Source organism: Corvus moneduloides, chromosome 2 (assembly GCF_009650955.1).
Source record: "Corvus moneduloides isolate bCorMon1 chromosome 2, bCorMon1.pri, whole genome shotgun sequence".
In the NCBI taxonomy this organism is placed as follows: domain Eukaryota; kingdom Metazoa; phylum Chordata; class Aves; order Passeriformes; family Corvidae; genus Corvus; species Corvus moneduloides.
The window spans coordinates 2322697-2349021 of NC_045477.1; the positions used below are offsets into that span (position 1 = coordinate 2322697).

The 26325-nt window shown below is 40.2% G+C and overlaps 2 protein-coding genes across 2 annotated transcripts in view; both read left to right on the forward strand.

The window, feature by feature from the left end:
- Positions 1-16220, forward strand: part of ZNF654 (zinc finger protein 654) — a 30573-nt gene extending 14353 nt beyond the window's left edge. Inside the window, exons 5-9 of the mRNA XM_032095450.1 lie at positions 2882-3084; positions 3814-3953; positions 8085-8226; positions 9711-12027; positions 12356-16220. Coding sequence (XP_031951341.1) covers positions 2882-3084; positions 3814-3953; positions 8085-8226; positions 9711-12027; positions 12356-12363 — 2810 coding nt within the window. The 3' untranslated portion in view covers positions 12364-16220. The remainder of the gene's footprint in view (positions 1-2881; positions 3085-3813; positions 3954-8084; positions 8227-9710; positions 12028-12355) is intronic.
- Positions 16221-19453: 3233 nt separating this feature from the next.
- Positions 19454-25461, forward strand: C2H3orf38 (chromosome 2 C3orf38 homolog). The gene is made up of 3 exons (XM_032095465.1): positions 19454-19609; positions 20877-21097; positions 22525-25461. Exons 1-3 carry the CDS (start codon positions 19477-19479, stop codon positions 23098-23100), a joined length of 930 nt encoding a protein of 309 aa, XP_031951356.1. The 5' UTR covers positions 19454-19476; the 3' UTR covers positions 23101-25461.
- The last annotated feature ends 864 nt before the right edge of the window (positions 25462-26325 follow it).

Here is a 26325-nt window from a genome sequence, read left to right on the forward strand (position 1 = left end):
CATGATTTTTATTAGCTATCTCAAAGTTCTGGTCAAATACCTACAGAAACAAAATGAAAACCAAGATGAACCTTGTTTTGTTCTGCATTGCATGATTTTGGTGATTATGATGTGGAATTAGGTCTCTATCTCCATCTCTCCAGCAAAGAATTGGTTTAGTCCTTTGCTATAGTGATTCTCTTGATCACCATGAAGCCTCTCTATGACGGGTAACAGTTTGAGGCTGTTTGTTTTTAACCTGGCAGAGCAGGAATGAGGCCTGTTGTCATGAGATGAGCACTTTGTTCCCTTTTGTTTCAGGCTGCATCTCCTTCCCCTCTGCTGAGAGGTTTTTTCTCCTTTTATCTTCTGATATCCTCACACACACCCTTGACACATCTCATCTGTGCTGACAAACGTTTCATTTTAGATAATTATATTTTGGAAGCTCACTCTTTCTTCCTCTCACTTCCTCTAAAATTTGCTTCTTGTGGAGTCTTACACAAAGCAAACATCCTGTGCTGCTTTATAGGCTAGCAGTGTTTGGTGTATATTTTGAAACTTGGCTATGTAGTTCCCTCAGGGGTTATTTTAAATAGGAAAAACTGCCTATTATTGCTGAATCACCAACCATTCCTTGCAAAAATCAGTTTGTGTGAGCTACATAATCCTGTCTTGGGTTCATTAACTCCATGGAGAAGCTTAGGCCAAGACAAACCTCTCTGTGCCTACCTTTACATGAGTTGTAGTAAACTTTGAGATGTCACAGTCTGTTTGGAGGTGGCTGGAAACAAAGGCAGTCATTGAAAGAAAAATAGTAGGGTTGAAACATAGGAGCAATGAACTTGTGATAGACTAGGGAGAATAAGGTGAGCATCTAGAAGAGAACAGTATGGAGGTGCAGTCAGATGGAGCAGGTGATGAGTTGCTGAGGTGGGAGTTGATGTCTGTTGCTCTAAAGCAAAGCATCACTGCCTGGATAAGATTAAATGTTGTTCATTAGTGTATCACAGACTCGGCCAAATGCTGCTGTAGCTGGCAGTTGTCTTTGGCTTGGGGGCTAGAAGAGCTCTGTGTGCTGCCCTGGGAAAACAGGACATTCCAGGGCAGGAAGGGAGCACTGCCCTGCTAGCAGCATCACTGGAACTCTGTTTGAAAACAGCGTGTGGAGGCTATAGGAACCCACATCCTTGGGAGCTCCTGCTGGCAGTGGTGTAGGGTGTGGGAGATCTCCTTCCCTGGGAGAGGAGGCTGGCAGAGGACAGAGTCTCATTTATGGAGCAGAAGGGACCTAAGAGTTCCCTGCACCAAATGGGAATGGTAGAACAGGGTGAGCTGTGCTGTGGAGTGCAGTTCTCCCTCCTTTAAGGGAAAAGGATGTTACAGCCACTTGTTAGATGGGCAGCATTTCCTTACTGTTAGCACTTATCCAAAGCTGAGTATTGCCAGCCTAATTTTTCAGTAATCTGTTGGGTAATGTTTGCATACAAAACAGAGGATGTGGTTTGTTATCCTGAGGATGGTAATTCAAAAAAGGAGAGGCCTTTACTTGCGTTAAGGACTTTTCTGTATAATCACTTTTTCTTGCAGTTCATTGCCACCATTAGATACTGGCTTTCCTTTTAGTCCTCTTGTTTTCTAAGAGTTTGTTCTCAAAAGTGCTGATGGATAGTGGGAATGAGATGGTTTTTTTTCTTACAGTGCCATCTGTTAACAAATCAAACTGAAACCTGATAACCTTGAATAACAATTCCTAAGTGTTCATTAGCATGGGACACTACTAGCTTGCATAAAAATAAAGATGCTAGAGAAATCCTGGGTTTGAGTATAAGGAATGATTTAAAAAAAAACCAACCAATGAAGTTTTAGCTGAAAGCTTGTTGTACAAGTAATCTCTTCATTTTGGGGGAAAAATTCTTTGTTGAGAGTGTGGTTTTCAGTAACCATTTCTTAAGTTTCACTTTAAGTTGCTTGCAATTAACACTGATTCCTTCTAAGGTATAAACTTTCAGCCTTCACTGACTTTAAATTGACAATCTCATTCTTTCTTTCTTTAAAACATGAAACACTAGAGTACTGCAGTTGTAGCCTTGAGTGATATTTTAACTTTTAATCCAAAGAGATACTACAATCTGTATGAACTTTTATAATAGAGGTACAAAGCACATGTTCTAGGTATTTCTGAATTTCCAGTTACTTCAATGTTGAGTATTTTCAGTATCTCACTTGAGCTGATTTCATTCAAATATTAGTGTTAAGATTGTCTTTCAGAGCCAAAAACCAGATTTCCAGAAATGAGGAGCTAGAATTTAAATGTATTTAGATAGATAGGAGTTGTGCCCAGTAGCACTTTCAGAGGAAGAAAAGGTGTGTTTCCAATTTGGCAAGGAAAATCAAGGCATTCAAAGCTTCTTGAGGCAACAGCATGTGAATTGTAGTTAACATTTTTCACCACTTTGAGGTCTTACATTTTAATGGATAATGAGTATCTTGAGGGTTTTTTTGAATATTTATAATTATGGCTTTGGAAGTGATGTCAGTCTTGTGCTTCTGGCAGTCACACAGATTCCGCTGCTGAGAAAGGAGGGAATTTTCTTTCTCTAAAATGTTCACATCTGCTTCTATATAATATATATTTTACTAATCCTTTGCAGCACCTTGTGTTAACTTGTTAGAAACAAAATACTGAATTAGATTACTGGTTTAAGAAAAATAACAATTTCTGTTTGCAAGCAGAAGGACAGATTTCTTATGGTATTTAATTTAATATTTGATAGGTATTTTAGCAGAGCCTTTATTTTTTCTTAATATTATTTGTTATTAAAAACAACATTACATTTAGATATATTTGTTGTTTGGACTTCATATTCTAATTGCCTTTAAATCTTTCTTTTCTGTGCAGTTAACAAATATTTAAGCTCTGAAAATCCACTGTTCTTTGAACTCCGTGCCAGATACCTTATTGCCTGTGAACGCATCCCTGAGGCAATGGCTCTTATCAAATCTTGCATAAATCATCCAGATATCAGTAAAGATCTGTATTTCCATCAAGCTCTTTTCACCTGTCTTTATATGTCACCATTAGAAGATCAGCTATTCCAGGAGGTATTGTTTGTCAGTATACATTTCTTTTTTAAAATGAAGTGGTGCTTTATACTTGCTTTGTACGAGTTGTCAAGAGGAGCATGTGGAACTCTGATTTTGTGGAACCAAATGTCATAAAATCAGGCAGCCACCCTGATGTTGCTTAACTTAGTGCTGACTTAAGCTTTGAAAAGTTAAATGTGCAGTGCCTACAAATCTTGTTGACCTAAATGTTATTTTTTGGTCAAGTGTTCTTGTAGATATAGTCCCTAAATATTTTGTAACTTCAGTGTATTGATTATTTTACTATTGACTATTATTTTAGTAAAAGCACTTGAGCCTAATGGATGTTAATCGTACATTATATAGTTTTGTTGAAGTTTTTTAATGATGCCCCAGTATGTAAAATGACACTTGAGCTGAATGTGGCCCTATTTTACCACTGATTGCACTTACTAGATTGCAGTGTTTTTCTTAACCTTGTTTTAAGAACAAGCTACCATCATGCAAAAAAGTGATTTTGTGTAGTATTTTAATTTCTCAGACAATTACTCTGATGGTCATTTCTCTAAGAAATATGAAAGAGCTCAAAATACCTCCAAAATCTTTATTTGTAGATGTACACAAAAGCCATTCCAAAGACATCCTGTGTTAATATCAATTCCTGAAGTTTTTAGTAGACCAAGGTCTGATAGGTTTTGATTTCATGTTAGCCAATTGATCTAAATCGATTTTATTTTAATTGTATAGCACTTGTTGAGGACTGATTGCAAGAGTGGAATTGAGATCATCTGCAACACTGAAAAAGAAGGGAAGACTACCTTAGCCTTACAGCTTTGTGAATCCTTCCTAGTCCCACAGCTCCAAAATGGGGACATGTATTGTATATGGTAAATACTTTATTTCTGGGGAAGCAGCTGAGCAGAAAATACATGCTTATTGCCAAAATGAAACTCACCTAACTTTAAAATACCAGATAAAAACGATTTTGAAATGTTCCTGGTGCTTCTGTTGTGCCTGTTTGCCTTTTTACACACAGCCATGTACAGGGGTAGCCTACATAGTGCAAAACACTTCTTTAATGTTTCAAAGTAACAGAAAAGTGAGCCCTTTACACTCCTCAGGCTAGAAATACCTAGAAATGTAGCATTTATTATTAGCAAAATGCAGTCTGTAGACTTTACCCATGTAGATATTTTGCTCTGTAACTGTAGTGTGTCACCAAAGTGCCTAAAAAGAGAATGTATGGTTCTGAAAATGTGCTACTAATTATGGAAACTTTGATGTCATAAACAGAGCTACCACCTAGATGGGGTTCTCTAGAAAACACTGAAGATGTCTTCACACACATTCAGTCATCTTGATACTTGGATGAGAGTTGTCAACAAATTTTGTCATTCTGGGGACTGAAAGATGGCAAGGAATATAATACTTCTGTTGAGCTTGTATTCTGTACCTCAAGGAACATCTGCATTCCTTGATAAAATATGCTTTATTTGTTTGGTTATGTAGTTAAAGCAAAACTTTTTAGCAAGGATTTGATAGAGATCAAATTATTAATCTGCCTAACTAATTTTAATATGGAGTTCAGAAGCTACCTTGGATTTCTGTGTTCCCAGATTCCAGGAAATCAAAAAGCTTTGTTGTCTTGAGACATTAATGAAAGTTAGATATGATAATGTTTGGTTTGTTATTAACTTTTTTCCTTAACTATTGGACTGTTGGATGAGTAATTGTTCAATTGAAAGCATTGGGATTATGCTTATGGCATCCATTTATAGTACAATGTATTGGCATTAGCTATTGGCATTTTTCATCCAGTCTGTCCAGGAAAAGATGGACTGGACTGTCCCCATAGGACAGGTGAAGTTCAACCAAAAAGGTAGAGTTTGTGTGAGCCCACTGGGAATTGAATCCATCTTTGCTGATTCCTGCCTAAATGCTGCATCTCCCTGCTTCTTACTAGGAAATTACAGGTGTAGCCTCTATGGATTAGTGCTTTCTGTTTGGGGGATTCAGTCTTTAAAGAAATGCATTTTGAATATTGTCATTAAACCTCCTTTTGCTGTAGTAACATGTTAACCTTGCTCTTAATCAGCTGATCATTGAGTTTTGCATCATCCATTTTGAAATTACTGTTCAAAGCAAGATACCTATCTCTTTTTGTTCTGGCAAAGCAGATGTCAAAGATGAAACTCCAGAAGAGGCTCAAGGACTGTTTGATACCTGGTTTTTAGGAAATAATCTTGGCATCTCTCAGTATTTTAATCTATTCAGAATATAGAACTTGAGGATCTTTGAAACAGAGTTCAGAGCACTTACGTCTGTGCATCTCAGACAGATGTTTCATTCTTTACAGATGCTGAGCCTTAACAATTGTGTTCCCAACAAGAGCTCTGTGTAATACTTAATAGATCATGTAAACTGCAGCAAAGCTTGTGAAGGCATGGCTGTGCTGTAATCCAATTTTTTGAAGAAGTAGGAGCTGGGTTAAATTAACCCACAGAGTGTTCTTCTCCCCAGGGAAGATTTTAATGTCTCCAGCACAGTATAAATCATCTCACCTTGTCTGGAACTGAGGGCCTTGCAGATCTAACAGAGATCTAGCAGCTAACCCTACTAGCAAAGATAAGACAACGAAATAGATTAGAAAGCTGTAAATAGCAGATATTTGCTACAGCCTATATGAAATCTTCAAGCTAAAACCATTAGCTGTCATCTTGGAGGATCATGAACTTCAAGCAGCTTTGTCACAAAACTCTTAATTTTCACTGATGTTAAGAATAAATTCTAGATTCTGATGAACAGAATTATTTTTCTGAAATGAAATCGAGCAAGCTGTGGTTGGTCATACTAAAAAAAATTTTGCACAAAGTATTGGTAAGAAATCAATTCAGAACACTTCGATACAAAGTGTTGTCTCTTCAGGAAGACACACAATATTTTGATGCAGCAGGCATAAATGGCCTTCCTTTTCTGCCAGATGATTTTTTTAGTAGTATTTTGGCTGTTTTCAGATGATTCCTATGCAGTAAATTCAGTAAGTCAAGGAATTTTCACCACAGGTTTGGTCAGTCTTTTGGCAAGTGTGTTCCCTAGACCTACTTATTAAGAGTAGCAAAGGGATTAGATCCAGCTAAGTTAGGGAGGGTTTAGCCATCATCTTATATTGCTGGTGGAGGCACACAGTGGTTTTGGTATTTTGGAGGTAGTTAAGAGTCTGGAATGCATGGTTGCCTCTGGTCAAGAGGTGCTGAGTTCTGTGATCTCCCAGTAACAATCTAAATTGTCCCAAAAAAGTCAGAGATGGACTTGAAGAAGCTGCCATATCAACACAGAAAAATAAAACTAAAAGACTAAAATACTGTTTCATGTCAGGGTCTAGGCAAATGATGGGTAACACCTTGTTCTTCACCCATGGAGCTCTTCCTTCTGCTTCCAGTTTTCTGCCTTCCTTTTTCAGCTCTTTCCTTGTGCCAGCCTAGCACTTGTCTGAACACATAGCAAGCCCCTTTAATCACTAATCTCTCAGAAGAATAATTTAATTTTTCTCACGTTCTCTGGGATTAGTATTGAAGTGGCTTGTTCTGAAATGGTGTGAGGCAAAGCAGAGAATAAGATGGCTTATTGAATTGTAACACATAACAGCAAAAATACTCAGTTCTTACTTCTGTACTTCATGTTGAGACTTCTACTGAGTTGTTGTGAATGGTTTAGTGCATGAAGACACTAATTTCAAACTTGTAGATGAAGTTTGCAAATATGTGGAGTTCAGATTTCCAGCCTGGTAAAGGCAGAGGTGAACAGTTTATATCTTTGGAAAACCAGTAAGACTAATTTTTCGTGTATAGAGCTGCCTATAGGTCTCCCTTTTCACAGTTTCCTCCGTAAGTTTGATCTTCCTTTCAACTTTAGTTCTCTTGGGTTCTGTATGAAAGAAAACAATCAAGGTCTCAATGTCAAGCAGAGTTGTAGAGCTGAATTCAATTGTAGAGCTGTCCTGAATTCAAAAGTGGTGTTGGTTTTGTCATGGGCAGTTCTGTCGCTTCCCTTCATTCAGGCTCTGAGCTCACTAAGGGAAGCTTAATCTCAAAAGGTTTGTCTGACTCTGGAAAATCAGCCAAATATTTTGTCAGTAACCAGGTTTGTTTTCTGAGGGAGGAGGCTGCTGGAATAAAAAAGTGTCTTCCTTCAGAAAATGAAAGTCAGTGGGTTCTGCTTTCATTGTAATGTTATGGTGGGATTTCTCCTGATTCCTAGCCAGAGCTACCCCTGTGTGAAATCTTTGTGCTGGCAAATCTTCTTTTGACTAAAAGTTAATCCAGTTGCTTTCCTGAGTCTCTGAATTAAAGTGCACAGCACTTCTATGCTTTAAAACTTCAATTAGCTCTATTTTATAGGCTAAGCACATCACTTGTGCAGAGTTCAGCCCTAATCTGATCTTACATTTCCTTGTCTCAGGCAGAAATGTATTTGACTGCAGATCATGGAGATGTAGGATAGCTGTAGAGCCTGAAACTGTGGTATAACTGCTGTGGGCAGAAAATTGTGCTAACTGGAGAACATCACTATTTCCTGCCACATCAGAAGTTTCCTATGCTGCTTCCATTTTCCATGTTCAAAAGCTTCTTTTCCTGAAGGACTCTTCATCGTTGCACTGGAAGTGATTTAATCCCAAGAGCACACAGATGTTTATTGCCTGTGGTGTTGAGGGCTAGGTGCTGTTCCATCTGATTTTATTGTGCACTTCTCTGAAACTAAGCTGAATACATGAATGTTTTGTTGAATATTTCATTGGCTGAGTGATAGGAGATACCCTGAATACTTTAACCAAGTAATTAAGTTGCATTTTCCATTGTGCACGTTGTGTGCAGTTGTGGTGTTAATTAGGTCAGTATTACACCCTCAAATATGATTTTAGTCACAGAACATGCAAATAATTGTCTTTAGGAATGCATCATGCTTAGTGGTAGAGTTCTAAAACTCAACCTAATTGGAATGTTTTCTTCTCTACCTAATAGGGACCTGATCTTCATTTGGAGTAAACTGCAGCTCAAATCTAACCCATCAAAACAAGTATTTGTGGACCAGTGCTACCAGCTTCTAAGAATTGCTACAAATGTCAGAGTAATTTTCCCTTTCATGAAAGTCATTAAGGATGAAGTAAGTTCTGTTTGTTTTTACCTCATCCACCATTCTTTTGGTAACCAGTTAAAGTAAAGAGAAGTGATGTTTGTGTTGTGTAATCACCACTTTTTGTGGAAAGTTAAAAAAGAGGGAGTAGGGAAGGACCCAGTATTATCTTGAAATTTTTGTCAGGTTCTAGAATGGGCTTCAATATTATGATTGCTTTTGTGGTTTTAAGTTTGTTTTTTGGGTTTTTTTTGGAATGGTGGGTTGTTCTGTTTCTGCAGCAAGTTTGAGGAATAAGTCCATGGAATAAATGTGAATGATTTATTGCTTGGGGTTTCTTTTTCAGCCTGATCTCTTAAGGAAATAGACCTCGTGTAATTGTATGCAGCCTTCATCCTTGTTAAATTCTGAATCCTTTTACCAGTTCTAATCAAATCTGAAAAAAGTGTTTAATATAACATAAAGGAAAAGGCAGAATACTACAGGAGAAGACGTGATTTTGCTTCAGAAGATTGTGCTGTATTTCTTGCTTCAGGTCTTAGGCTTGTTCTGTCCCATCTGCAAAAGATGTCACGTGCAATGCTTTGCACACAGGCCTGTGAGTTGTTTCCCAACAAATGTTATTTATCATTGACCTGACTTAACAGAGCTCCTCCATATTTTATGCCCTTAAGGAATTCTAAATTATTTTGTCAGATCTAAATGCAATAATTTGCTGCTGTTCAAGGGCATGTGTTCTAAAATGCTTGTGGTGTTATTAATAATTCTATTTGCATCTGAGTAGTCTTATTTTTTTAATAACCCCCTACTTCTTGAATATTGTCTGTATTTGTTAAAACACATTTAAATATAGGAGGTATTAATTATTTCTAAATTTCCTATACCTCTTTTGACTTTAATCTGCTGCCTGTTGGGCAGTGTATTTCTGATCATCCCTCTGAGTTCCGTGTTCATGACAGGGCCTGCAGCTTGAAGTGTGGAATAGGAATTCTGCTCATTGGAAGGATGGGTCACCACTTTTGGCAAATGAGGCCTGTTAGAATTCTTGGCCATGGGTTGTTACGGTTCCCCTGGTGGTTGTTCAAAACTGTGAGCAATATTACCATGGTTTTTATGTAATTCAAGCTAAAAAAGTTAGAACAGGGCTAAAATAGAGAAGAATCATTCAATTATGGTGTGAAACAGCCAAGGCAATGAAGAAGCAGGCAGAAGATACTGACAGATCAGATATGATCTCTTGCAGTCTTGGTTTATATCCCCAAATAATTACCTTTAACTATAGAACTGCATGGAGCGGAGCTGAAGCTTTGTTGACAGTAGCTGTACAGCTTTCGGCGCAAACCATTTTTGTATCTGTATTTATAGCCTTGTTTGAGCAATATTTAAAGATGTTCATGCCCTTGGGTGAAGTTTAGTTAGGAGGATGCTTTCTGAACTCCTGCTTTGCAATAGATGAATATAAATACTGGGATGTTTGGGAGTTGTTTATGTACTCTGTCATTTCCTTCCTGCAGGTTGGCGAGGATGGCCTTCAGATCTGTGTTGAGATATGTGGATGTGCCCTACAGCTGGACCTCCGTGAAGATCCCAACATGAAAAGTCTTATTTATAAAGCAATCGCTCATTTTCTGCCAAATGACTTGGAGATCCTCAGAATTTGTGCTCTCTCCATCTTTTTCCTGGAGCGCACCTTGGAATCGTACTACACTGTTGAACATTTGTATAAATGTGCAGATGAAGAATACAATGAGTGCACTAGTTCTGTTCAAAACCGTGTGCGGTTTGAGCTGCTTCCCATCTTGAAGAAAGGATTGTTTTTCGATCCTGAGTTCTGGAATTTCTTGATGATCAAGCAGAATTGTTTAGCGTTGTTGGGCGATAAAGCCTTGGATGGCTTGAGTGAAAGTACACTGGAAAACTCTCCTGCAAACACCGAGAAAACAGCAGAGTGCAGGGCTCTGGGTGAGGAACGTGGCTGTCTAACAGATGTCAGCAATGGGGAGCTCGACCCTGGAAACTGCTCCGGAGCCCGGTCCAAAGGGAGTGCCAAAAAGAACCACCAGGCTCTTGAGGCATCCAAAACGTTGGATCAGACTGAACCAAGGCACCGCTGTGTGATCTGCAACAAGGAGTTCCTTGGGGATCACATAGTGAAACACGCACAAGCTCACCAAAAAAAGGGCAGCTTCTCCTGTGTGCTTTGCACCAGGAAGTTCAGGCAGAAAGGACTCATGCTGAAGCACTTAAGGAATCATGTCAGGAAGATAGAAAGGCAACATCATGCTGCAGCTCTTGAGGCTGGTCAGGAGGCTCCTGCGCTTCATGAAGTGCAATGTTCTAGTGTTTCTGTGTCTCTTGAAAATGGGAATTCTGAGGGTTCCAAAGATACTGAACCAGAGGCTGCAGTAGCCCCAAGTTCTGACCAGGTCCAAGAGGAGGCTGAGAATGCAGAACAGGTTTTTGATGCAGTGGAAAACCATCTAAGTGACCAGGATGATGCTACTGAAAACAGTAGTGACAGCTGTTTTAATAATGTTCCTGATGCTTTAAGTACAGAGAGTTTGCCTGAGGACGATGAGAGCTCCAGTAAAGAGTCACCCATTCTGCATAAAGTGAATGGAGTGTTTTGCCCTCAAAAAGACATTGATGCCTTGGACGAGGAAGGAACATTTAAGTGCCCTGCGAATGGTTGTGCTAGAGTGTTTAAAAAAATAAGATTCCTCAACAAACATGCCAGAAAAACTCATCCAACTGATCTGAAGGTGCAGCAGCATATAATGAAATGGAATAAAGGAAAATGCCGCTTCTGCCAGAGGAAATTCGCTGATTCCCAACATTTTATAGACCACCTGAAGAGACATGTGTATCCAAATGTTTACTTTTGTTTACACTTTAATTGTAATCAGAGATTTAAGCTGTCGACTGAGCTTGCAGAACATACAAAAAGTCACAGTGTGTTTAAAGCTCAGTGCAATTTCTCAGACTGCTGTGAGCTATTTGAGGAGCTCCCTTTGCTGTATGAACACGAGGCTCAGCATTATTTAAATAAAACCCCAGAATGTTCAGAAGATGCAAGTGAAAAAGATTCTTCAGATGATCCTTCAGAACTTTGTAGTTACCAAGATGAAGATGAATCCGTGAATGAAAAAGAAACTGTAGATTTACCAATTCCAACCTGGAAGTCAAGGAAGGATTCTGCAGAACCAAAGACATATATTCAAAGCGTGGAGAAGAAAGCAAATAATGTAATTCACAATGGAAATGAAAGTTCATCTGAGAGTAGTGCTCCAGTTTTAAGTTTGATAGACCAAAAGACACCTGTGTTGCAGCCAAATCCTGAAAACTGTAATGTTGTTAGTGACCAACTGGTCAATGGGCACAGTGACCTAGATCAGACATCATCCAAGGCATCCCAGATACCTTTGGACAGAGTAGCAGATGAAACAAGGACAGAAAATGGGTCAGTGTTACCAGTTTTACAGAATTGTCACGATGCACCACAAAATAATGCTCCTGCTGCCTCACAAGTACCTTCTAAACCAAATCAGACAACAGAGACTACTTCATATGGTGTCATCTTAACAAAACCCTACGTCAGACCATTGCCTCCAAGTTACCTTGATGAACGTTACATTAGCATGCCAAAACGGAGAAAAATTTTGGCTGATGAAGTAGATGCTTGTTCTGAACAAGATAAAATTTGTAGCAAATCAACAGAAAGATTTAGATGTGGCAACTGCTTGACCATCTACTGTAATTCAGAAGCACTTGAGGCTCACCTTGCACAAAAGAAGTGTCAGACGCTCTTTGGATTCGATTCAGATGATGAAAGTAAGTCCTGCAGTCCTTCTGTGTTGGTCTCTTTGGCAGTAAATACCAATTGGGAAATGGTCTTTGAAAACAGGAATAGATAAGACAGACACTAATTAAATCACAGTACTCTGCTAAATTGGAGGTTTAAATTAGATGTGCTGTTCAGAATAAGAAAGAGGTGGTCAGAATTTGTAGGCAACTAATGGAAAAGACTTCTGATAAAACAGAGTGGGGAAATTCAATCAATCAGTCTTTCCTTGCATGTTTGAAACTAAATATGGTGAAAAACATAAGCAACGTTCTAGATTAAGGAACCATTTACGTTTGGATCTTTTCTCTTTTACAGGTGCCTGATTCAACGTTGTGGAGAAAGTATCAGATGAGGAGTGGTGTAAGGAAACACTACATGAAGAAGCATCAGTTTGTTTCCCAGTTGGCCTTAATCATGAAGCAGTCTCAAATTCCTATAGAAAAACATGACCTTGATAAAGACAAAGCACATTTTCTAGAAAAAAAAACTCAGAGAGGAGTAATAGGAGCTCTGCAGGTCTTGAGTCCAGAAAAGTTGCTACAAAATCCCCAAAGTACCAGTTATCCAAAAAGCCATGTTCATTCCAAATGTATGATTGAAGCTCAGTGGCGTAGCTTTTCTAGCATGAAAGTTGAAGGACAATAAGGCATAGAGGTGAGCAGGCAGAGAAAGCAGAGGTGTTCATTGCCTTGTGGAAATACAACCTGCCAGTTCTGAAAGCTGCTTTAGTTTGTGTGGTTCAAGTGTATCTATCCACACAGCTGGGAAGGAATCATTCAAGGAGGTGTTACATTCTTACCCTATGGATAAATACATAAAGAAACCACGCATTCGTTTTATTCAAAGTCAGAGTGTGTGAGTCCATTATCTGCTCAAAAGCATGGAGCTCATTTCATAAACTTCTACTCAGAATCCAAAGAGGAATGTGGAAAGAAATATTGAGATAGATGGAATGCTGGAATAGCCAAAAACTTGAAATACAGAACAAGCAGGAAAAAGTGAGTTGTTGTGGTATTGTGTGAGTCTTACACACAGTGGAAATCAGATCCATGCAAGAGAAGCCCTTTGCAAGGTGTCCTGTAAAACATCTGCTGTAGGTGTGGGAAGAGCAACACAAGTGATACATGCACAGATTGTGTGCATGTTAACAGCAGCTGATGGAAAAAAATCCAGAATATTAAGGAGTTAAACTTGCATGACAGAGCAGAGTTAAATTGATATTCTGCAAGTACAGAATCTTGTACTTGGCAGAAGAAGGTCCCTCAGCTGTTGGTAGGACTGACAAGAACTTGAGAAGGCAAATAAAAGCAGAGCACATCAGGTTGTGGTGAACAAAAAGGTCAGGAAGGGCCTGTTTCACATTTGTGGTGTTGCTTAATAGTGGTGGGCCACAACTCAGTGCTGTCACTGCTTACTGTCTAGAAAGGAGAAAACAGGGATCCTCTCAACCTTGAAGACACACTGCAACCCTGTTTAGTAGCATCCCTTGAAAGGAGAGCCTTTCCCAGAGGCTGGTGAAGGAGTTATTTCAATGTTAAGCACTTTATTCACGATTCACTGCTCATAGGAACAATGAGAATGCGAAGACAGGAAGTAGGAGTCCTTCAGCTCTATATGGAAAACTGAAGTACAGATTTTGAAACCAAAAAGATGCCGTTGTAATTTTTGGTCTTCCTACCCTAAAGCAGAGGTGTGGCAAACATGCACATTGTCCAATTACTGTGCTAATTTGTCCTCTAATTTATCTTACACTGTCTTGCCACATCATATTTTTTTTTTATTTGGGATCCTGTTCTATGAAATTTGTAATGGGACTGTAGGCAGGGAAGGCACAGTGGTGAAAACTGGTGTTCATCCAGAGTCATCCCAGAAATGTAGGACAGCACAGAGTAACTGTTCCTGCTCAGCTGTCACTGAAGAGTTCATCCCAGTGTGTGTAGGGCTTGAATCAACAGGTGGGTGAAAATTAATGAATAAAAATCAGGGGGTGCATAAAGCCCCCTGTTCATTGTAGGAATGGCTCACCCTTGCAAACCCAAGGGTTCCTCTGTAAGACAGCCTGTGAAGCAGTTCTGGAACATAAACTCAGTAGTTCAGCAATGCCTCTGCTAATAATCGTCTGTGGAAGTAAACAGATACTTGCATTAGTTCTGCTTTCTTTCCCCTTCCTGTGAGGTAGAAAGAATGCAAATTCAAAATCATGCTCTTGAATTCTAGAAGATTTTGCCTTAACTTTGAGTTTGATTAACATAAAAGGTTATAAAATTATGATCACAGGTATGTGTGCATTACAGGAATCCCAATTATGGCCCACTTCCAGAGATTTGTACGACGTTTGAGGCACCAAAGAATTTTTTTTTTGCAGTTGCAAAAAACCTGATTTAAATGTTTAAATGCATCATTCATTATATATACATATATACACACTTTATATATATTTACATGTATAAATACGTTAAAAGTTTTAAACATAAAGTTAATGGGGTCCTTATCAGACAAATGCACTTTCACATTTTTTTACTTTCAAGATACCAACTAATTTTTAAGGACCCAGTTACTGTGTTGAATGTTCCCAGGCTCCCCCTTCTTTGCTTGACATTGCTTAAATATATTTGGGAAAAAAAAAGGTTCATTTTAAAGTATGACAGTTCTGAAAATCGGAAAACTGAGTCAACAAAGATACAACAAAGATGTTTGTGTAAATCTTTTTAATGTACCTTTTAATCTTTGGTGCTTTTTTGCCTTTTCCCTGGAGCTCCATGTGTTTGAAGATGCTTTAAAAACATGACTGAGACTTGTATTATCTTTGGTTTAGGTGTGTAGATAAATGCATCTGTGTACATGCATAAACTGTGACCATAATTTTTTGTACCTGCATTAAAGTAATTTTTGTTCAAAGATGCTTTTCTGGAACACCACCATTTGTTTCTATCATGTATTCAGTGTGTACACTCTGGAGAACAGGAAATAGGAATTCTTACGTAGGTGAAGATGAGCATCACCTAACAATTATCAGGAATCTGTTAAATTGACTTAAAGTAGCAAGTGGGTGATAACATTTTAAAATTATTATTTTCGCTTCAAAAGACATTGCATTTTCTTTAAGCTACTCTCTGAAACCTGTTGGTATTCTCAGATAGTTGCAGTATTGAGCAACTTTAATCAGAAGCAAAAAGATACTTGGATCACATATGGAATAATTCTAATCATGTGTGGAATAATTCTCCATGCTTTTTAAGGATTCTTTAATGTCTTGAGTATTACCTCATACTAAGCCTGCAGCTTCTAGGGCTGAAAACAGGTTACAAATCTTGAAAGTTGGGGTTTTTTGGGTTTTTTTCCCCAGGCATTAAGCATTGTGTGATATAATTGGAAACCCTTCAAGATGTATCTCTTTGATTCAATAAATCCTGAAGTACATGTGTAGTGTAAGCCTCCAGCCACCCTAAAGCGGCCTGAAGTTATACATGAGCTTAGGAGCTTTGTTGGATCAAAATTCGTGCAATTCAGTGCTGATAATTGTATTTAGTAACATTCCTCCAGTTGGATTTGGACTTTCTTTTTCAGACTGTCTCCTCTAACCCCATCATGTTTCACTGGAAAGGTCATATAATTTCTAATTTCAAAAAGTTGCCGCTTGGTGTAGGCACCTTTCATGAAAAAAGGAATACTGAAAATAGGTTGCAAGTGGTCATATCTGTGGGGCAAGGTCACTGGTACTTTGGTTATTTAGCCATATTCATTAAAATTATATGAATTGTATAGTTTGGATAATTTATAACATTAAACTTTGTGATTTTAATATCACATGGAAGGTTCAGCTGTACTCATTTCTTTTATTGTTTAACACCAGTGCTATGGACAAAAGACCCAAAGGGGGTGGTAGTGTTACTATTTTCTTAATTTATTTGGTACTGTATAACACCTTTCTGATTAAATGCAGTGTATGCATTTTGGGACTCTTAATTTGTAAAAGCTGTTACAGGTTCAGCAAGAAAGGAAATTTGTGCTTCCTTGTTGAATGTTAAATTATTTTACTTTGCATTTTATATAAGAGTACAAATTAAAACTGAGCCATCAAACTGCAATAAATCTACAGTAGTGTTTCATTTTAAAAACCTTTTGTACTGTACATAGATTTGTTCAATAAAACATTGTCTTTGTTGTTGATAGAAACTGATTTTGTGTTTTGGAGAATCACTCTGGAAATGCTGCTGTGATGTTCAGTGCTACTGTGTTACATTTGGTACGTGAGGGTTGTGTGGCACCTATGTGAAGATGCCAGGTCTTGATGCTCCGGCTGTGTGGATATTTGGATTTGAATAGACCAAGCTTCAAAATGGGGGCAGCAGTTAATTCCTAGGGCTCAAAATCCAAATTTGGGGCCACAGCCAAGTCTGGGTGCAGCTGTTTTAAGGTACCTCTGCTTCTGGTTGGCTGTCAACTCCAGACACAAAGACAGTGTAGTTGCTTCTTCTTCTGGTTTGTTTTTTTTTTTTCTTTGGAGAGTTCAATACTGCCCTCTAAAATTACTGGATAATTTAGATTTATTATTCACAGTCCTGTAAATTCCTAACTTTCTTTAATTGCAGATCTTTGACTTTTTCTGCAAAGTTTTGGAAGGTGATTTTTTTTTTAATGTGTAACTTGAAACTTACCTTTATTTTCTACTTTGGATAATTTTGACAAGGTCCTTGCCTGAGGAATTTAAGTGTGGGTGTAAGGGTAAGGGGCCTCAGGTACATTTTGCCAGCAAAAATATTTCTCAAAATGGCAGTGTGTACATTAGCCATTTAATAAACTCATTGTTGACTGTATTAACACCAAATGTAAACTTCTATGCCCCTCCTCAGATGGACAGGAGACAGAAAATACAACAAAAGCTCTTGTAGGGACTCCTTGAATTACAACAGCAATTTAATGTTACAAGAGTTCTATTCACCTTTTGGTTTCTATAGGCTAATAATTTTCCTGTTTCTTCCCCTTTGGGAATGCCAAGTGCTCAAGTCAATTAAAAGTTTGAATAACAACTCTAAAGGGAATTTTGAGTTATGAGAAAGAGAGGAAAAAAATGAAACCTACTTCTGAGATTATCCCCTTCCCACCCCCCACCCACCTCCAAAGGGGAAGCACTTACAAAGTAAAGTAAAATATAAATATATTATAAATAGTTATAAATCATTCTGCTGAAAAGGCTGGTCTTGGTTTAGAACAAGAAACGGGCTGTGGAGAGACATCAGTCCTGAATATTGAAAAGTCTCTCCAATTGCCCTGATGCCAGTACACTTTTCCTCTCTAAAGATTAATGGGAATGTTACCATTCTGAGGCAACCTGCCCTTCCCTTCCCATCCCCTCAAGTCTTACAGAAAACAGCAAACATCTCAATCTAATTTTTAAAATGGCATCTTGATGGTTGTTTTTGTTTTTCCCCCTGAATTCCAGAAGTTTTGGATAGGTATGACTCCCTTGAAGGCTGTAAATCTAAATAAAGGTTTATTGAAATACAAGCAAAATGAAGCAAAGATAATTTATATTTCTCAGATGCATTGTCTAATTTGTAGTTTGCAGGATTGATAGTAATCAAAAATATTAAATCAATGTACACGTGAGGGGAAGTTTGGCACTGCAGACAATGAGCATTATTACGTTAAAGCCTTCCAGATCCTTCAAGACTAAATTTTTATTTGAATGTTGAACTTAAAATTCATGGGCAAAATTGTTTCCGCTGTTTCTGGCTTATATGGAATTCATTGCTCCAGCTCGAGAACAGCTGTTACCCAAGCTGAATGTCTGTTGGTTTTCCTTCTGATCAACCTGGGAGATCTGCATAGACTTCTTTTAGATCTCAAAGAAGAAACCATCGTCTAAAATACAGGAACATGTTCTCTGCTCCCATCTGTGTTCCCTCGTAGGTTTACAAGGTCTTGAGGGCAGGCATTCCTTACTACAGCTCTGAGCAGAGCCCACCCGTAATGATGAGTCCAGTTGCTTGTGCAAAAGAAGCACCATCAGTAATTCTAACATCTTCTGTGTGTCTCTACAGAATCTGGGTCTTCCTGGTTTTGAATTCCAGGCAGCTTTAGCACGAAAATGTGGCCTCCTTACACATCCATGTTAAAGCATGGGGCGGAGGAGTGTTGGCTTTTTTTGCCACAGAGAGGTCAAGCACTCGTTGCACCTTTATGTTTCTTGGCATGTAGCTTATGATATTTAGCTCAGCTGAAGTTTCTGCTGTCTTCTATTCCTTTTTTTGTTCATCTTTCCTCCTTTCTATTTTCTCTCTCTTTTATGAAGTGTCCATCACTGGTTGTTCTGCCCCTGACAGAGAAAATAGTGCCAAGTGGAAGAGCAACACGAGGTTGAGACCTTGCATTTAGTAAAAAAGAATCTTTGTCTAATAGGACTTCATTTCCTTGAGCAGGTGCTGTGCTGTTGGATTTCCCAGTCCTGGGGACATGCATCACTTGGGAGCATGCAGGTCTTGCCTCAGTCACAAGTGGATGACTTGCTTGCTCCCCATGGGGGCTGCATCTCAGATGTTCAGAGATGGCTTGGTCCAGATGAAGTGACCGGCGGTAGGAATCACAGAATGACATCAGGGAATATTGTGAGCTGGACAGGACCCACAAGGATCATCGAGTCCAACTCCTGGCCCTGCACAGGACAGCCTGAGAGTCACACCCGGTGCTAACAGCATTGTCTAGACGCTGCTTGAACTCTGCCAGGCTAGTGCTGGAGAGAAGAACCTTTTTCTAATATCCAACTTAAAGCTGCCCCGATACAACTTCAGGCCATTCTCTCGTGTCCTGTCACTGTCACCATGGAGAGGAGGTCAGTGCCTGTCCCTCCTCTTCCCCTCACGAGGATGTTGTAACTGCAGTGAGGTCTCCTCTTGTCCCGCTGAAGAGACCAAACCCTCCTCGTACAGCTTCTCCTCAAGGCCCTTCTTCGTTGCCCTCCTTTGGACGCTCTCTAATGGCTTTATAACCTTCTGGTATTGTGGTGCCCAAAGGTGCCCCAGCACTGGAGGTGAGGCCGCCTCAGCGCAGAGCAAAGCAGGACAGTGCCCTCGCTGTCCCGGCTGGCCATGCTGTCCCTGATGTCCCTAGGACAGGAATGTCGCCCCTGGCTCCAGGGCACTGCTGGCTCACAACCAGCTGGCCACGGACCAGGACCCACACATCCCTTTCCATGGTGCCGCTCTCCAGCATCTCACTCCCTGGAGCTCAGCACGACAACTTCACGACGCGATGGAAGGGAAGGATACACTCAATTATAAAGTCTCCCTGTGTGTAATACATAATCTATACCTTTAAGCCCGTCTCCTCGCGGCTTTGCTCCCCCCGCGGCCGTTCCTCCGTGCGGAACCTCGGTGCCGGCCGCTCTTTCCAGCCGGCGCCCAGCGCTGCACCGGGCGCGGCCCGGCGGGGCGGTCATGGCGGGCCCGGGGCTGAGCGAGCGGGAGCGGGCGGGGTGCCGGGACCTGCTGGAGCTCCTGCACACCGAGGAGCTGCTGGCGCTCACCGACACCGTCACCAACCGCCTGGTGCACCCGGAGAGCCGCCAAGGTGCGCGGGCAGCGCCGGCCCCGCCGGCCCGGGGCCTGCCGAGCGGGCTCCGGGCCCTGCCCGAGCCCCGCGCCCGCTTGCCCGGGCCCGGCGGCTGCGGCGGTCGGGGCTGCCCGGAGTGGGGGGCCGGGGCTCGCAGGGCTGCGCTGGTGCGGGGGCCGCTGCCGGGAGCCTTCTCCTGCACAGCCCAGCAGCTCCGGGGGTTGGCTGCTCGGAGCTTGGGCTTGTTCAGACCGAGGAGGTTGCGGTGGTGAGGGGTTCGTGGCAGATCAGCTCTCAAGCGCATCTTTTCCCTCTCCTAGAGCCCTGCAACGAGCTGTGCCCTGTTAGTGGTTAAAAATACCGAAAGCTCAAGAGTCTCTCGCTTTTGGCGTCAATCACATTTGCTTTCAGGTTTTGAAAGGGTAAAACACAAATTTAAGAGTGAACTTATTTTTTGCAGAACACTTGCAGTTGTGACTAACCCCCATCACTTTGTTGAGATTTGTTTCATAAAACTTAATTTTTTACGTGAGTTACCTGAAGCCACTCAGTTGCCCTGAAATACACTCATCCCAAAGCCTTGAGTATGTTTCATGTGATGGAACTAAGACCTATAAGATTTGCCCAGCACATTTCTTTAGAAGGTCTTTTGCCTGTAGTTTTCCCTTACTTTTCTAATCTACTTTTTTGCAGTGGTTGTAGGTTACATTAAAAGATTTTTGTGTTTTACTTTAGCTGTTTCTTTCTGGGTAGATTTAGGGTTTTTATAGGTCCCACGTTAAGTACCAGCCTCAGTTCAGGTGGGAACTGTTTGCTGGAACTGCTTTAAAAGTGAATTTAAGTTTGTCAGGTTTCCCGATTCTGACACAGAGCCTTTTAGCTGAATTTTTTTATTGTTTCCTTTCAATGCACTGTTGTTGTGTTAGGTTGCATTTTTTTATGAACATGGGAGTTGTAATCACATTAGTGTGGAAATAAAACAGATTTCATTCCATTTCCAGCAGCCTTGAAAAAGGAGGTGGAACCTCGCTTCCACAAACTAATGTACATTGCTGAAACACTTTACTAGAACTCTTGTTCAAGAAATATGTTTGCAAGCCTTTGGGTGTATTCTGTGTCTGATATGATGAGGGCAGATTTCAGTTTACAAATAAATTTTCAGTCTCTTCATGTCGTGCCACCTTGTCTTGTACTGTGTTTGGAGGTCAGGAGTTTAAGAAATGGCACAGGTTTGGGGTTTTATTTTGAAAGAAGCTACCACTAACTTCAATTTCTTTCCTTGCAGAGGCCATTCATGCCATTCTGGTGTACAGCCAGAATGTGGAAGAGCTTCTGAGGCGCAGGAAAGTCTACAGAGAAATCATCTTTAAGTATCTGGCAGCGCAGGGAGTTGCCGTGCCTCCTTCCTCAGAGAAACACCTCCTCATCGAGCGTGTGAAGCAGCTCTGGAGTGGGCAGCTCACAGCACGAGCCTTGGAGCCAGGGCACAGAAAACCTCCTGCACAGGTGAGTGCTGCTGCTGGAAATCCTCAGGGTGCTCAGCATTGCTTTCAGCATGACCAGTGGAAATGTGGCTCTGCACCTGTAGGAAGGTCCCAAATCTTTTTGACTCTGGGTCGGTTTGGTATTTTGGGTTTATTTGTTTTTGAAATGACAACATCTAAAGGTGTCTGCTCTGTTTTCCACATTATTTGAACTCTAACGTGTGGGGTCTTCTCCATGCTTTGAATTTTTAAATTGTCCTATAAGCTAAAACAGAGGATATTCACAAATAGTTTTGTGGGTTCAGGGACAGCTGAAAACAGTATGAATGGCCCAGAAACCCTGCAGAGACCCTTGTGATTTTAGTGAGTTTATATATTGTTAAAACGTGCTGTTTCCAGCCACGCCAGGTCGGTGCCGTTTGTTTTCCCGTGGTATTTGTAACAATTAATACAGTGTCAGCAAATGTGTTTTGGCAATAATGCGTTATTTTGAAGTTCAAAGCTTTGCCGTGTAGCAAATCCTCGTGGTGTAATGGCCTTGCAGGGTTTTATTTGTAGTTCTAATTGGCCACCTTGCTGTGGTTCAGAGCCCTCGTGGGCAACAGCCCCACCTCCTGGGCTGTGAGAGCTCCGTCCCTGTTGAGAACCTGCTGCACTGAGCTTTCTCTCAGGGATTAACTGATGACAGTTAGGATTTAGCTGAGAATTGTTTTCAAAACAATTTTCTGTATGTGCATAATTCGGGGAAAAAAAGGTTTCTCTTAGCAAAGTTCTGTGGTTGATGGTACATAAATGAAGTACTTAAAACTCATTCACAGATTAAAAGAAAGTAAATTAATTTATTTGTCTCATACATCTTTCTTTGAGTTTGTTTTCTCTCAATTCTTGTGACCCTCACCACTTTGAGGAAATGGGAAACCTGAACCTATGTAACAGAATTGGAAATTAATTGTGGTGAACCAAATACAGCATTTTTTTATAGAAATCTCCAAACTTTCCATGCTTAATTACTTAATATTTGTAACACAATTTAATACTTACTAGACTTCGGTCTTAGCAAACTTGACATTTGATTTACTTCTAAAAAAAAGTCTTGCTGTCAAGTCACAAATACTGAGAAGTCCTACAAAGTAATTGTACATTTAGTTCCAAAAAATGACAGTTTACATCCTTCCCTTGCCCTTTTTCAGTAGAACCAGGATTTTCCTCATTGTTTATAAAGAGCCCAAGACACTGAAGCACGTTCTAGGTGTAATTCAAGGAACTTGTCCTGGTTCTCTAGATAAGATAATCATGTTTGCAAAAATAAATGAGATTTTATTTTGGTGTTTCTTTTCAGGTACTCTCAGAACACTTAAAAGGTTCAGTATAAGTCTGTGCATGATTTGATGTTTTTCTAAGCGATAATCTTGCTAAATAGTTCTAAGAATAAAATTTGCTTGATTGCAGAGTCATGGAAATGGACAGAAGTCACCACAAGATGACATTGGTGGTCTAGGAGGAGAATTCTGCCAGTGGTACTTTGAACTCTTGAATTCTCAGCATCCTTTGAGGATAAAATCCGAAGCCACATGGGGACCACAGCATTTTTGGGAGGACGCCAAGCTGAAGTTCTGCTACAACACGTTGGAAAAAAATGTGGAGCAATATGTGGGGGCAGACATGGTGAGCCTGCGCCTGCTGTCCTTGGTTAAGGAAGAATATCTCCTCTTCAACCCCAATCTGCACTCCAATGGCCTGAAATGTGCCATGTCCCCTCATGGACTGGTGCTGGTGGCAGTGGCTGGTACAGTGCACAGAGACAACGCTTGTTTGGGTGTCTTTGAGCAAATCTTTGGGCTCATCAGCTGCCCCACGAGGAATAACACCTGGAAAATAAAAGTGGTGAACCTTAAAATAGTGGGACAGAACGCTCTGGAGCCTGGGATGCAAATTGCAGAACCTTCCATAAAATACGAGTCAAACCAGCTGCGAGAGTTCTACGATGGGAACGAGCTGACTGTGTTTGAGCCTCAGAAGTTCTGAACATTTTGCCACAGCTGGGTGAGGGGCTGGGTTGTTGCTGCCTTGCATTTTCTCTTGTCTGAGTAAGATTTGCTGGGAGGCAAGCTGAGATACAGGGTATTAACATGGGTGATGCTTGTGGGCACTTTCCAAGAGCTCTCAAATATTTCAAGGGTATTACTTCAGGTTTTGCACGGTCATTAGAGTGGAGTGTGGTTATTCATGGTTACATTTAAATATGGATTGGCAGCAGTGTGTAATGAGGGTTCACAAATTGCAAATGCTCTTCAGGACACCAGTTTTAACTCTTACCTGAGCTATAGCAGGAGGTCATTGCTTTTGGAACTTGGGAGGGCAAGGTGTCTAATGTCTCTGAGTCCCAAGAAGACCCATGCAAAACCCAGAACAAAACACTGTAAGTGGAGGCAGCTGCTGTGGATGTTCTAAACGTGGTTTAATGGGATGGTGCAGGGGACTTGGCATTGTGGAAGTCTTTTTGTTAACTTTTTGCATTAATTGCTTCCTGTCCTTTTGCCTTACAGTTCCAACTTCGTCATGGTTACACACAAATTGTTCTGTCTGTGTCCCCAAGCAGACAAGATTGAGATGGTTGCCCATTTCTAGCACTGACTGTCTTGGATCAAGAAGTGAATTTCAAAACTTGCAGCAACACTGTATGAACCAAATGCTCTGACAGTTATTTTGTATATAATTATACAAAACAGAGTATACAGCAGAGTATACAACAAGAGTACAGAACTGTTATATTAAGAACAGAGTTCTTGATATAATAGTTGTGAGTTTTGTATGTTTTCTCAAAATAACTATTTTGTTTACTCTGAGCTGCTCTATTACAGGTACTGAAAGTCAGTTTATTACCACTGGGTGGTTACAATGATAGGTCACACTAAGAAAAGTATCCAATTACAACTTAATAACTGAAATTTTTGCCAGTGTAAAACTTGGGGGTTTTTTTTACTCTATTTATTTATAGGGGATTAGGGGTGAAATGAGGTGAAAACTTCTTGTCTTGCATCTTGTTTGGATGGTCTGGGAGTTCTGTTTTAATTTTCTAGCTTCACCATTTCAAGTTCTGAAACCATAACCATTCCTCATAATGTATCAAAACCAAAAGAACTGTTCCCAGGTTTTTCATGGTAAAGTATGGCTGGGTGAGTGGAAACAAGAAGTTTCAGATATGCACGGAACTGATTTTTATGAACTGATTTTGCTTTCTTCTTAAAGTTTTCTAAAATAATTTCTTTCCTAAGCAAAAGTTGAAATGCTGTGTTGGAATGTTCTTTCTCAATAAACAGCTGAGTCATGGCTTCTTCAGCTACTGATGCTTAATAATTAAAAAACAACCAAAATTTAAAATTCAGAAGAAGAGTTTCCTCATCCATGTTGGAATTTGCTGCCTGGAATTCCACTAAATATTTTGTTGTTTTGATTTGTAACTGGCAGCAGAGCTGTTCCTTTAGTCAGTGTGTTAAATATAAAGTCATTCCAATTCTTTATGCTTGATAAGTTCAGAGTGCAGAATACAAGGAGCAGTGTGGAAAATCAGCTTTTTACTGAGGCTGGTACCTCGTGGACTTGTCCTGACTCCTTCAGTTACACAGGAAAATGTTAAATTGTCCCAGCCTTGTGACCCCTGTAAATCCCTGTTCTGTGGCAGTGGAGTGGGTGCTCTGTGATGTAGTGCTGACCTGTTGTGCAGCTGATCAGGCTGTTCACAACCTGCCTGTGCTCATTAGCTGCTGCATGATAACTGCTTTCTTCACAGGCTATCTTGGATATTTTTCCAATTTTTCTGTTGTTTAGAGTAAATATCTTTACCGAGGGTTCCAAATTCAATTTTCAAATCTTTGTCACAAGCAGAATTTTTTAAGAGTAGAAAAACATTGACTGTGGGGCAAATGTGAGAAGGTACTTTTAGCTTGACTTTAAGGAAAAAGTTAGGACTTGTTTAAATGGAGCTGAAATTGTTTCTGGACTTGTTTGAATGGAGCTGGACTTGTTTCAGAAAACTGAAATATTTAGAGGAGTGATTTCATTCCTCTTTCTAGATGCTGCTGTTCAGAGCTGAAGTAATTAATTGTTGATTTACCCTTGGAAGAACTGGACATTTTAGTTGTATTTAGGAGATTGAAAAAAATTAAGTAGAATTTCTTCAAAACTGTTCTCATCCATTTTCCTCTGTTTCCTATCACTACAAATATTTTCAATAACAGTTTCTTATGTCCATCACTACCACTTAAGCTGCAATGCTAAATTTGTGCTTTCTAGATCTCTCTCTGGTGAATAATTTGATATAAAGCAAAATTCTGATTTGCAGCAAAGCATGTGGAACTTTCTGAATATTAAACAGTGGAAATCGTGTCCCTGTGTGCTTTCTTTGGATGCTCCCCATGAAATGAAGTTTTTAAGTGTATTCAGGAATTTGTAAAAGGTGTCTAATAGTCTTAATCTGTTTAGACTTTGTCATTTTTTATTCTGCTGAATTTTTCCCCTCTTATAATTGTCTTCGTTATGACAGGAAATCTCTTATGTTTCCTTGTCACAAGGTGCTTCTGCTTCTTTCTGCATTGCTTGCTGTTTTCTTGCAATCCATTATCTATCTTGATAGCTTGTTCTTTTTCCCCTAAGAGTTGGATAAGGGTAAACTCTGCAAGGTGATCAAATTCTGTAAAAAGAGAAGTGCAGGCCTTCGGTAAAGATATCAACAACCATAGCATTTTGCTTTTAGCTCATGCAATGTACTTCCCTTTTCAAAGCATTTTGAAGACTTACTGCACTTTGAAAGTTTCTTTTTCAGGGCGCAAAGTAGAAATCTGAAGTTAAGTGTGGGTGTAACTGCAGGAGTGATGACAGTGCTGTGGCCATCCCTGCTGCCTGCCGGAAATCCAGGGGCTTGCTCGAGTCTCAGCAGGCGGCAGGAGTGGCGTCTGGGTGACATCTGGTGGCAGATTAATCACTTGCCTGGAGCCGCAGTCCCGATGAGACTGTGTAGAACAGGCTGCTTTATCGCACTCCTTGGTGGCCACAAAAGACCCTAAAATTGCCAGGTTCCCCCGTGCCTTGATCTAAAGGAAAGCTTGAAGGAAATCCCTCAGCCCTTGAGAAGCATCTGAAAGGATGTTTGAGGATTTCAACCCATCTGAGACATCAAGCTGGGATTTTCAGGATATCTGTTGTTCTAGGGTTGTAGAGGAATGATGATAAGGAGGCTTCCTGGTGATAAAA

Coding starts and splice junctions, on each gene's coding strand:
- C2H3orf38 (XM_032095465.1), top strand. CDS start 19,477: ATGGCGGGCCCGGGGCTGAGCGAGCGGGAGCGGGCGGGGTGCCGGGAC. Junction 19,610..20,876: donor GCACCCGGAGAGCCGCCAAG/GTGCGCGGGCAG, acceptor CTTTCCTTGCAG/AGGCCATTCATGCCATTCTG. Junction 21,098..22,524: donor ACAGAAAACCTCCTGCACAG/GTGAGTGCTGCT, acceptor GCTTGATTGCAG/AGTCATGGAAATGGACAGAA.